This window comes from Chaetodon auriga, chromosome 1 (assembly GCF_051107435.1).
Source record: "Chaetodon auriga isolate fChaAug3 chromosome 1, fChaAug3.hap1, whole genome shotgun sequence".
NCBI lineage: Eukaryota > Metazoa > Chordata > Actinopteri > Chaetodontiformes > Chaetodontidae > Chaetodon > Chaetodon auriga.
The window spans coordinates 3,265,743-3,279,384 of NC_135074.1; the positions used below are offsets into that span (position 1 = coordinate 3,265,743).

The 13,642-nt window shown below is 41.9% G+C and overlaps 1 protein-coding gene across 1 annotated transcript in view; it reads right to left on the reverse strand.

Annotated features, from left to right (window-relative positions):
* Positions 1-13,642, reverse strand: part of cemip (cell migration inducing hyaluronidase 1) — a 169,630-nt gene that overhangs the window by 46,266 nt on the left and 109,722 nt on the right. Inside the window, exons 10-12 of the mRNA XM_076729296.1 lie at positions 12,075-12,222; positions 10,239-10,430; positions 2,048-2,217 (exon numbers count right to left, since the gene is read on the reverse strand). Coding sequence (XP_076585411.1) covers positions 2,048-2,217; positions 10,239-10,430; positions 12,075-12,222 — 510 coding nt within the window. The remainder of the gene's footprint in view (positions 1-2,047; positions 2,218-10,238; positions 10,431-12,074; positions 12,223-13,642) is intronic.

A 13,642-nucleotide genomic window follows, 5' to 3' on the forward strand; every position in this document is an offset into this window, starting at 1 on the left:
TGAGAAAACCTCCTAACATTTTTGGTGATTTTCATTGGTTTTTCAGTCGAGAGATTACAGCTTTTGAGAAAATGCTACAACCCACTGCTGCTTATGAAACCATTTTTAAAACACAAGCAGAAACAAAGCCTGCTCCTCCAGCTGATATTAGTGGCGATACAAGGTTTTAACACAACATTAATGGCACCACTGTCACGGAGGGGAGTGTGCTCTGGGGCGTTCATTTTGAAGGGCTTCACTGAAATCTCCCAGGCTTTCCTTTCTGTGTGTGTGTGTTGCTGTACACACCCATGCATGAGAAATATGTGACATGAGCCTGTGATGGAAATTTATAATAGGATATGATAGCTTGCCCTGGGGAGAGAGAGGCACGAAGGCAGCAGGAATACAACCACAGCCTCTCTCTCTCTGTCTCTCCTCTTTGTTCTTCTGTCCTTTCCTGTCTCTCCCTGTCTCTCTCCACTGTCTTTTTCCCTCCTGTTGACAGGCCAACAGGCTGATCCATACAGCATGGGTTTTGTTGAGCATCTTTAATGGTTTGAACTGAACTTTTAATCATCTATCAGTGCATTAAATTTCGATTGACCCAGCGTGGAAATGTATGTGCAAATGGCAACATGGAGCTTTGCACATCTAGACCTTGTAATGCTTTTTCTTCAGCCTGTCTAGCTCCGTGGCTCTAGGGATGGCAATGTGGGTCAGTTCTCAGAATCATATGGCTAGCTAAAGTAAACACACCAAACTCAAGGTCCACTTTGTAGGAGATTTCCAAAGCTTTCAACCATACCACATAGCCTTCAGCAGGTTGAGTTTGCCCACTGGATCTGCTCATCCATCACCTGCTGATGAACACCACATGATGTGGCTGAAACCTACAGAACAAGCTAGTTAGCTTTTAGCATACTGACATAAGCAGATAGCTCAAAGCACCTAGGAACAGCTTCACAGATTGACTAGCGTGGCTGTGGATTGTTTTTGCAAGACCAAACCTTCACAACATAATTTCTGCTCTGTAAACATCATTGTGAATAGCCAAGGTCGCATGAAAAAATGTACCCCCCCCCCCCCCTTCACTAAGTTGTGAAGACAGTGCCAGTTATGCAATTTATTCCATCATAGTGGTGATGCTAACGTTGTCATTACTCACTAATCAGATTTTAGGACTCCTCACTGTATAAATTCTAACAATTTGAATTTCAACACTGTGTCCAGTATAGAGTTAGGACCTGCATCTGTTTCTGCACTCTGCACATCATGAGCTTTCTCTTCTGACTGTCTAAGACCGCAGCATAATCACAAAAATGTTGGACTGTTCTTTCACCTTTCATTTGTTTCAGCTGTCAGCTGAAAGCGACTGTCTCCCTGACAGTATCTGCTTTCCTTCCATGTGACCACTCATGTCTGACACAGATATTGGTCAGGAACTTAAATGAACAGTGCTTCATTAAAGTGCTGTCTCAGATGCACTGAGGCACTGTGGGGGTTACGTAGACTGGAGGAGTGCGCTATTCCCCACTTTTCAACCGGCAGTTGTCCTCTGGAGAGGAAGCATCCAACATAAATGAACCTGGGTAGCGTGATCAGTGGAGCACTGTCACTGATTCAAACCATCATCTAATGGAACTGAAGAAAATCAGTTTTTAATGCAACTAATTGGTTTTACCTGTTGAGACAGTTTAGCCAAAGCACATTCTGGCTTTATGTAGGTTCAAGGGATTCCAGCTATGAACACAAGCTGCAAATATTTTGATGGCGATCAGTACATCATAGTGAGTTTGTAAAATGGTGAGTTATTACAGTGGCTCTTTACACCAAAATGCCATAAAATTTAGAGATAAATAGCTGAAAGGTTAAGAAGCTCAAGGTCCACCTTCTGTCTTGTTCTGCGGCTTTAGACCGTATTACAAGGTGCTCCACCACGGGACTATAATGTGAACTGTGTTCAAACTTTCCATGGTTTTAATGACCTTGACCTGGTGGAAACTGGTTCACATGTAAATCACCTTATTGTCTGCTCTGTCAATCATAAGGTTAGACAACAGCATACCTTCAAATGTCCTCCAAAAGTGTCGAAGTCAAAGAATTTGCAGGCCTCGTTGCCATAGCAGCCAGGCTCCATCTCGCCGCGGAGCAGGATATTACGACTCAGTAGGCCCACCTCTGCCCTCATATCCACCCCATCTACTTCCTCACCCATGTGGATGAACTGGGCCTTACCTGCACACACATACACACACACACACACACACAGACACACACAGAAACACACACACCATACCTCAGCTCAAGGGCTCAACATTTTAACATTACAACAAACACAGTTTAGAGACATCTGTTGAAAGTGCTGCATGGATTCGCACTCTTCTGCTGACAGTGCTGTCTGAAGTTTCACAGTTTCTACTAAACCGTCCATTCAAGACAGATGAGCACAGTGTTAACAGGCACCCATTCTCACCAGAAAAAAAGTACAGTTTGTTGTTTGTTTGCTGTGTGAGTGTGTTTGTGTGTGCATGTGTGGTGTGTGGTGTGTGGGAGTGTGACTGAGCAGATGTTTCAGATAATTGCGATGGAGGAGATAATGGTGACGCTGAGTCAGAGTTTGTCGCACCATTTTTTCTCTTTTAAAAGGAGAATGGGCAGGCAACACTTATAATTATGGTGAACAGGCAGAGCAGTCACATACACATTGATGCATAACACACTCAAACTTTAATGTATGGAGAGCAGTCTAAGAGAGAGAGAGAGAGAGAGAGAGAGAGAGAGAGAGGAATGCTGACCATGAGTTCATCCGTGAGTCAACCAAAGTTAGAAACCAAACCACTTCTCCATTTTCCCTTCCACCCCACCCACATTCAAATTTGCAGTGCAGTCACACAAACCTGCTGTTCAGACCACTTACAGCCCTATGCTGGAAAAATGCAGCTGGCTGGTCGGAGCATGAGCATGTTGTTTCAGGGACAGGTGGAATTGCTGCGTCCAAATAGTTGGACCTTCCTCCTTCAGCCTGCTGCTAAAGGATGCTCAAAACAAAGGCTCTCTTTTATTCCTGTAGCAATTCAAAGATGAAGGGCCAATCTTTCACGTGGTGCAACAATGAGTGGCTTTGCTCACTTGTGTGGTACCTGGCATCCAGCGCAGAGTCGCTTGCTGGTATTTTGGTGGAAACTGGGTTTTAAATGTTGTGGTGAGAATAGATGTTTCATTGTGTTTCTGGGCGTCACTCCACTGACACTTTGATAATCTTTAAAAAAGTACAAACTCAATATTCTAAGAGAATGCAAACAGGGGTTTCGTGGTGAACAGGGGGGCATATATCATCACCAGATTCTCCTAAAGCTGAAAGCTGATGTGTTCCCCTCAGTTCTCAATGTTAAACAGACTCCAGAGTGCACTGGATGCTCACTGAACCCCTCCTGACTCATAAGCACTCGCTGTGCTCATGAGTCGGCTGTGTGCATCGCTGTGTTGCTGTTCAGATGTGGTCGAACGACAGGTTGTGTGACCTACTTTGTTTGAAGCATACCAAGACATTCAGAAAGCTTCCAGTTGTCCAGCCCACCCACGCTCACACTGGGCCTCAGCAAGATGGAAAGCTACAGTATTATGCATTTTGCATTGTGTAGCTCCTTGCAAGGCCAATTTACACCTCAGCAAATGATAGTGAGGCTGAGGAGAACAAAGAGGATTCCATGAAAGGCAAGGAGAAGAAAAAAGGAGCAAAATAACACAGTAAGTGGAAGAATGGTGCAGGAATAATAGCGCCTCTGTTCCATGTGTCTGCCACTCCTACATATTCACCTCCTGAACAACGTAAATGTGTTGATTAGAAAAACAAAGTGATGGTAGGGAAAAAAAATGAAATCAAAGAAATATTCAAGATCACACACCCACATGCTTAATCTCTTTTTCTCCTCCTACTCCCTTCATCAGCACAGCCAGGACTCAGAAAGTACAAATGAACACTTTCATTCCAGCTCAGACTTAAAACATCAACAGCCCAGGCTTAAAAGACTTTTTTCAGATCTCACTTTACTGCTCGTGCCTACTGTGAGTCCATCCTTTTACCCACAACTGATATGAGCTTTTTGGAAATGAATAACCAGCCTCCTTCTTCACTTTATTTTGAGAGTTATTGATGTTGTTTTGCGTTGTGATGGTGCTGTGGTTAAGGTCTGGTTGGGTTTAGGCACAAAAACCACTTGTTTTGTTGCTGCACACAGGCTAGAAAATATCCTGACATCTCATTAAAAATACCCAGTTTTGTTGCCACACACAGGACATACTTAATGTGTCCGTGGTTTGCAGAAACATACACACATTTGCCAACATTTTATTCTACAGCTGGCCTGGTTTTCTGTGGATGTTTTCCAGACTGAAGTCTCATGGCGAAAAACTTGACCTGGAGAGATGCAGCACAGCTTTGCGAGGCAAGGTAAATGTCAGGATAGAAATAGAATACTGCTAAATGCTTCACCACTGCTCCAGGCCATTGATCCTCTCCACAACATTTATTTTCTACTCTCATCATCATTTATGCCATTTAGAACTGTCAAAAGTTGAACATGTAAAACCCTGGCACAAGTTATTGGACTGATTAATAGCCCCAGGCTATGTGTCTGTGTTTCTCTCAGCCATCTTCCAGCTCTCAGTTGCCAACAACAAAACAATACATCCTCCCTGTTTGTGCATAACCTTAGGGGCTGGGGAATAGACTTGATTAGCACTGCATGTTCAAAAACGGTACTGCAAAGTGTCACGCAGGCAGGAATTAATGAAATGGATTACAGTCAGGAGGAGACTGACAGGAGCTGTGAGGAGCAGCCTTGGGCTAACAAAAATAGGATTTCCACTCTGGATGGACCAAACAACCTGTGATGTCAGAGAGCTGAGGCAAAACAGAGACGAGTGGGGCGGGGGCGTGGGGGTCTGTAATGGACTGATCTTCTAATGCAGCTGGGCAGGAGGGAAATGCCAGCAGCTGAGGCAGAGATTTGAAAATAAATCCTGGACTCCACGGCTAAATTCTGGGCAGAAGACACACAAACTTGACTTCTGGTGTGCGAATGGGTGTCGAGAAGCGACAGCTATGAGAGGACACGTCACGTCATGTTACTGCTGTCTTTTAGCTGTTGCAGGCACTGAGGGTTTTTCCAAGAGACAAAGACAAAGGCCATTTGAATCATACAGTAGAACAGTGAGGACTGACAAGGCTGACCTGAGGAGCCCCGCTGAATGTGCAGTGAGAAAGATAGAAAATAAGTGTATGCACGAGTATGTGTTCATACTAGCATGCGTGTCAGTGTGTGTATATGTGTGTCAGCCTGAATGGGCCCAGTCAGTACTCCAGGATGCAGGCTGAGACTTTCCCTTGGCCCCGAGTCAGTCCAAACACCTTTCACTGACTCCCACACACTGCTCTAGGCTGTCTAAAGCTGGCCTCTATTATATTGAGTGTTTATGTGCAGATACACACACACACACACACACACACACACACACACACACACACACACACACACACACACACACCTCCTTCACTCGGCCTTAGCTCTCATGAAAAGGTTCCTAGGAATTAAGACGTTTAGATGGTTCAGTGTGCGATTTTAATCTGTTTAGGCAGATATAGAAACGCCGTAATTTAACAGGGATTTCATCCCAAATTACTAAAGGCTATACACGAAGAAGGAACACATTTACTCACTGTGCATTCAATAAAAAAAAAAAAAAAAAAATCTCATCCTGAAAAAATGTCAGCATTTTCTCATCAAAGACAGTCACAAACAAAGCAAAAATAACATTGAAGTTGGAAGATTTTAGTCCTTGTTGCATTAGCAACACCTGTGGTAAGTCATGGTAAGAGCAAGTATGATTTAAAAACACTGGTCTGTTCAAAATGACACATGTAGCAAACACTGCAGGCAGTAAACACACTCTCAGCAGCTGCTCTGCCACAAAGACACCACAGCATTGTTTTAATAGAGGTTAATAATTAGGAGCAGCCACTGACTCCAGAAGTACATTTTCGATGTTACATATTGAAATGCACATGTATTTAAAAGAAAGCAGTTGATTAGATCTTTCATAAGCCTGCCGCTGGTTTTATCAGCTGTCATAACACTGTACTCAAGTAATTGCAGAGAATATGGAGATATCTTTTAAAGTGGGTCCACTGGGGAAACAAATACAAGCAGTCTGACAGTCATGCATGATGAATCATGAAGTCAAACTGAATGTGAGCAGACACATAACACTGCTAAAACTCCCTCATTGCACAAGAACTCCACACATGCACAAAGCTATGATGAGTAAGATATTGGCTAAAATTGAGCCAGTAATCTGTGGCATATGGGTAATAACCTGTTCTCCCATCAAAATGAGTATGACTAACCTTTACTGCTTGTGTTTCTTGACCCATTGAACTGTCTTTGCTCCAACATCTTAGCAATTACTTTGATTAGCAGCATTTTGCAATAACTCAAAGAGCCTCGGTCAGTACAATGGAAATAAAACTCAAGTTTCACAATTGATTCAGCGAAGAGGGCTTAATGCCAACTCACCTACCCTAACCAGAGGACCAGCGGGACCATTATTCCTGGAATCCAAGACGACCAAAATAAAGTGGGGGAAATAAATATTGTATTCAACATGTCAACATTTTTTCATTAAACATCACCAATGCAGCTATTCACATGAAACTGAGACCAGTCTTTGGTATTAACTGACTAAAACTACACAGATAAAGAAATCAGAACATTGCAATCCTCAGAAAAGTTATATGTAATAGAGTTGAATGATGATGATGATGCAAAGGAGACTGCAGGTGGTTCCAGAGGAAGGAAATAAAGGTGGTTGAATGGCCCCGTCAGTCACTAGACATAAATGAACATTTGTAGAGGGAACTGAAGATCAAGATTCACCAGCAGGCCCCTCGCTCTCTTTAAGTTTTAAAGAGTGTCTAGTGTCTGGGCCTAAATCCCACCTGAACACTGCGAGAATAGTTTCTTCATGCAGGAAATGTCTTGAAGCTGTCATTGCAAAACAGAAGTTTCTGCATCAAGCATTACATTTCATTTAATGAGTTCAGAATATTTTTTCCTGTCATTCCACTTTATTGCACATAACTTTTTTATGGACTGCAAGGTTGTGATTTCTTTATCTGTGTAGTTTTATTCAGAAGCAGTATCTGGTCTCACTTTCATGTGAGCAGCTGTATTGGTACGTATGTTTAATGAAACATGTTGACATGTTGAATACTCATTTCACCCACTGTAACTCTTCAAACAACACTCCAACATAGTTAAAAAAAGTCAACTGTATACTGAACTCACGGTCAATATTTGCCTTAATAATGTAAAATGTGTGCATACACCAGCTTCATCTTCCATATCACAGTCAGTAAGTGCATGCATTCTTTTGAATCTCTTGTTTTTAGGTACACAACTTGAATCCTGTAGAGGAAAGGAGGACTCTAACAATTAACACTACTATACAGAAAGGTGACTACAGCAAGTAAACCACTGAATGACCACTGGAAAGAAAGCCAGAGAGACTTAAAGACTATCTGAAGTGGGGTTTGGTATAATAAAAATCTTGAGAATGATACATTTCATAACATAATGATAAACAGAAATGTGGTTGTTCAACAATCACTTTGTAAAATAAACCCTCCTAATGTTTCTGTTCCTCTGTGCTCTCATTGTTCTAACAGTACACCCAGGCTCAAGCTAACAATGGTTAAGCTTTTATTATTCCAGCATCTAAACTATAAAGCAAGCTGCCAGCCTGTCTGTGTTTTAGGTTATCAAACTGTATTGCCACTTTAAGAAATATATTCTAGACAGTTTTACCTTTCTGATGTGTTTCCACTGCTTGTTTTATGTGCTTGGTCTTTTTTCATTAGTTTAAGTTGTTTCTTCTTCTGTCACCATTTGCTTTTAACCTTGTGGATCACTTTGCACTGAAGCGGTTTGTGCTCTATTAGAGTAAAGTTGACTTTATGTCGCTTGCCATTTCAATTTAGAATGAAATTTCTTCAAATGAAGAGAAATATTTGTCTTTGTGAATGTCCTTGTCTGGCATTTGTTTGTTACAGCCTCAAGAAGTAGACTAAAATGTCCTTCCTGCTCACTGTTGTTCTGAAACTTTGAAATGTGAACAGCACACAGCCAACCCACCACCCTTAGAGAGGTGTTAAAATATCCTGGACATCTTCAAATTTGTTTACATGCTTTAAGTTGCTCTTTCTCCACTGCCTCTGTTTTGTATTAAATCTACCCACTCAGACAGACAGGAAGTTGAACTGTTAACGTAGGAAGATGTTACAGTGCTTTCAGACAGTGAGTGGTAGCCTCCATTATTTTCACTGGAAACACGGGGGTAGCCGTGCTGCTGAGGTCAGTGGCAGCAGCAGAGAGAGGGAGGTGCCACTCCCGTCAATATGCACAGCTCTTTTTTGTTCAGAGTTCATGGCGGTTCAACTTTCTCAACTTGCTGCTGTGGTGTTGTTTTGCATGCTACTCAAAATACAGAGCAACATTTCCACTGAGCTCCATGAAATCATGTACACATAAAAAACCCATTACAGATAAAACATTTATGCTGGGGGGCTCATCTCTGCAAAAGTTTCACTTGACAATGTTATCTTGAGCATGCATGAGGGAGGAAAGAAACTGTTCCACAGCAAGTTAAAGAAGTGGCAGGTGGAGTATAGTAGTATAGAAAGGTAGGGCCTGCCAGTATGAATTTGGCTGCTCTTTCCAGAATGAATAATGATAGTTGAATTCACTGTGCATGTAGATTTCTGCAAGCAAAGTGTGCATACTGCAACACAAGGTCTTCTAAGCTGGCATCTGCTGCAGCTGGGCAGCATACTGCCAAATCCTCCCGTGCTCTGGAATGGCTGATTTAATTTGAAATTCATGAATGCCTGATACATTGTTATGTTTTGCTTAATATTCATCTAGTTTTTTTTCAAACATCTTTGAAAATCAAAAATTCAAGCTAAATACTGATGTATTCATGGATGATGAGGAGCAGATGAAGACAGCATTAGTTCTCCTTACAAAAGACACTGAGCTGTGCCAGATGCAGCCCACAGAAGCTGGATTAGAGTGGAAAACACACCTCAGTTCTCTGTGACACACAGTATTTTAAGCTTAGGGGCCTCTCCTCTATTTCAGGCTCAAAAACAACCTGACATCCTTTTCAGATGAGAGGTTGATTCCTCCACCTCAGTACTCACACTCTCTCCCCTCTCTCTTACATATGCACACACTTACAGGGCAGGCTATAGTGAACAGGAGGACAGACTTTACATTGACTTCATTAGGTCAGTCATGTCGAGCTGCAAAACTCAAATACACCACCATGGACGGCTGTGGCATCCTCCCCTATGACTCCTTTCTCAAAAAAACTCGACCCGGCTCCAATTGCAGCATCATTTTGTCCATGGAATGTCAGACAATTGTGAAAATTCAATGTTTTGTCTGACCAGCAGTCTAAAGCTCAGATATGAAGGTATTCACTTTACAATCTTTAAAGCTAAGGAAAGCAGCACATTTCACATTAGAAAATATGGAACTGGTGTAGTTTTGTATTTTTGCTTGATTAATGATAAGTTGAAAATTGCTGATGACTGTTTTGATGATAATCAAACAGCAATCATCAACCTAACTGTTTTAACATTAATTACACTATGCTATCTAGTTGCAGGCATTCTTTATTTTTGTATTTAATTCTTAACATCTTCTTATACCAAACCCAGTATTGACAATACTAATGATGACATTTTTTTCATTTGGATTGGAGTTTGTGTTTCCAGCATGGGTTTCAAATAGCTAATACGGTGTTCACAGAAAATGATGCATTAACCATGTGACTCCCCCTAGAAACACAAATTGTAGTTGTTTCTGTTTGAGGATGGATTAAACAAACATGTTAAAGAGTGATTTATATGGGCGTTGGACAGAGTCAGGCTAGGATAGGAGTGGAGAAAGTAAATCAGACGCTCCCCAGCAGCAACTGTCAAAAGATCTCTCCAGTGAAAGCAGCTGGCTTACAGACACGTTAAAGAACACTGTGGACCACACTTCATGCCAACAGTTATAAGCGTGGTTAGTCTAGACTTTAACTTGATAGAACAAGTTCAACTGCTCTGATGATGCAAGTTTCCCCAGCAACATCAAAACCTTTCATTCCAGCCCTGCAGGTAACACACTGTAGCTCACTGGTTCTCTCACCTTGGACCTTGACTTGGTTGGATGTGCAGGTAGGACAGGGCAACAGGGTGAACTCTTCAGCTTGATGCATGGAGTAGTCAGTACTGGCCACCACCACCCGATCCCCAGACCTCCAGCCCTCTGGTTGGTCAGCGAGCTCTAGGATGCTGCTGTTGGTCAACATGTCGATGGAAATGGAGGCCTGTGGACGAACTACAAATGGAAATAGTGAGAGTTAGAGCTCACACACTGCTATGTTCACACATCACAAAAACACTCACAGCAACACTAGTCTACACTGGGAAGGACAAACACCGGCACAGTGCATGTGTGAGCATATGTGTGTGTGTACACACAAACAAAAGTGCTGAGTAGGCTGAATGTAATGCTGGACTTCTAATTGATGCAAGCGATTAATGAGTCCTGCCATAGATACCAACCACTGCAACACTAGATGCATGTATCACACATGATAAAACCATATCATGCTTTGTATTCCCACAGTAACTGTGTTTCTATTTTTTTTATCTATAGACTGCGACATGAGCCATAGTGGGCTACAGGCATTCTGATATAACTGGAGTCATATCTAGGCAACACAATGTTATTTTGCCTGGTTTTCATTACTGAGTAGGGGTCTAACACTGTGCAATTGCTGTTTGTTTGTTCATCCATTCACACAGAGCAGCAATCGCAATGAGGATAAGGTCTGTAGTGTCATGGCTTCACTTGGTGTGTGTTGCTAAAAAGGAGAAGACTATTTCCTTAACTTCCTAAATGTTTTTTTCTTTACCCTGAACAATCTCCAGCAGCATCAGAAAATACAAGCAGACCAATAAGAGTTCATGTGGTCCCCATGTGGCATCTGTAACAGTCGCAGCCCTGATGGTTAGTTTCTATTTTTGAGGAGGCACAGCACGGCTTTGGTGTAACCTGTGAGCCTATGCCTGTACTACACCGCAACCCTCTATAATTCCAGTTTAAGAGACACTTTTAATCTTTGATTGATCATTTTACACTGGCCTGTTAGTTGTTAAGAAACAAGCTGACACTTCTCATTAACACCTTCTGTCCATGTTCTGTCCAGGCTTCCAACACTCCATCAAGACGGACGTACCACCTCAAAAAACACTGCACAGATCACAAAGTACCTTCCAGTCTGGGTGGTTTGTCTTGATTGAATGCACTTGTTGGTGCAATTTTATGAAAATGTGATTCATCATTTTTGAGGCTATATTCTGTCAATGTTTATTTGTAACCAAATTGTGTGATACGTTAACTAGAAAAAGTCTTTTCCTTCTCAATTCAGAATAAAGGCATGCAAAGGTTTTAGAATTAGTGGGTAAGTTAAGTTATGGGCTATGTGACATTGTCTGTGTGCATGTGATGCAAATGGGTTGCACCCAGTATCAACCTTGACAAAAGATCACGCCAACACTACCTCAGCAGTCGCTATGTAACACACAAACACAGACAGAGAGACAAGCCCAGACAGAGGTCCATGATGGTTGGAGCAGTGCCTGTGAACTCTGAGCTGGCCGTGCTGCAGTATTTTCCTGCACAATGATGGGAGTTCCATGCATTCCAACCATAGCAGCCTACCAATACAAAACACACTCTCTGGAGCATAGCCAGAGTACGTCTTTATATTTATAGACACTGATCGGCTTAAGCTTTCTATCCATGCTATACTTGTGAGGGTCATTAATCCTTGCTGAATCATTACATAGTGTACCAAGAGCACCAAAGTTTGTATTCTCCTGTTTTTCAGAAAAAGCATATGAGTGGAAAACATGTCATGAGGATATGCCTAAACATAACAAACTAACAAACATTGACAGTAAGTGAGGAACATACCCAGTTTTCCACATAGGAAACGGACCCTGTAGTTGCGACAGAGACCATGAGCCTGGTCTTTGTTAAGGCAGACAAAGCCGTAGTCTTTGTCATTCTTATGAATGATGTCTCCTGTCTGGTTGGATGGTATGCCATCATGGGTCTCAGCCTAGACAAGAGAAAAATGAATGCAAAGACACTTCTTAGACATCAAAGCATTATTGTCAAATTTTGTGACACACCAGTGGTATTTATAGGTGACAGGGTTCCTCAAGATAAAAGGAACATTTCAAAATGTTGGAAATTATGCTTGTCTATAACCTGACTGCAAGACAGAGAGATGTCTGGCCACTTGGCATCAGGACATCCCTTCATTGCAGGCATCTAAAATTATGTGTTTTTGCACCACACATCTGGTATTTGTCTAGTGTCTGGCTTCTGATGGCAAACAGCAGGAATTTCATAAATGCCACCAGTACTGAGAATTAGGCCTCAGTGTGTCATCAGTCTGGACACAAGAACTAACTTTAAGTGCAGGTCAGCGTCTTGCACAGATCAGTTCTTGCAACATCTTAACACAAAGCTCAGCCATTTCATTTATCAACAGTCTGTGCTTCTTTCTTCTACAGCAAAGTCTACAACCTTTCCCCACATGTGAATTCACTGCCAACATTAAAATTGCTCCACTGTACATGGGAACTGTGGAAGCTTTAACGCTGCTTGCACTAAAAGTGCTCTTGTGCAATCCAGCCAATTTCCCTTCAGAGCAGAACTGGTGGCATAACACAGTGGAGGCCAGCAGAGGCTTCCCCCTCTCCATGTTTTTATATGTGGTTGGATTTGTTTAATGATGCTAATTTCTAAAAAATGTATGTGGTAATCATTTCTTAACATCAAAATTCTGTACATCCTGTTTCGTGATAAGACATTCAAAAGAAGAAATGAAACAGTGACCTCATGAACTCCTGTGACCTTCAGTGTTACCATTACAGCACAAAGCCAAACAGCAACGGGAAAGTGCTGATGTTCAGCCTTAGGCAGCGAGCCTCCTCACATTTCCTTAGCGTGGTCAGATAATCCAAAACAAATCAGAACCGCATTACCTAACATTTTGGAATGAGAGAATAAAACTCACTTAGCTGCTAAAAATAGAAATCCCACAGAGGCAAATTAGACAGTGAAAACTGCAAACTGAGGAAAACTTTGAGTATGTCCAGACTGGATGGAAAAATGATGACACACACGGAGCTGGCAGCTGAGGGAGGACATGGCAGTTGTTCCGAGATGTTTTTAAAAACAAAATGAATTTTACTAACTACATGGTAAAAGACAGATACGCACACACACACACATACACACACACACGCACGCGCACACACACACAAAGAAGATTAGCACATTTCTGGAGATCTTTATTGTATGCCAACAAACCATTTGGATTTATTCTTTATCTGAACAGCAAGAAAGGACAGTTCAGTAAGAGAACAATAAAACATAAAAGTCAAAATGTTAGGGAGATGTAATGGAGCAAATTGATCAAGTTATACTGTTTCACGGTAGACATAAAAAAGAACAGCTGTAGCCGACAG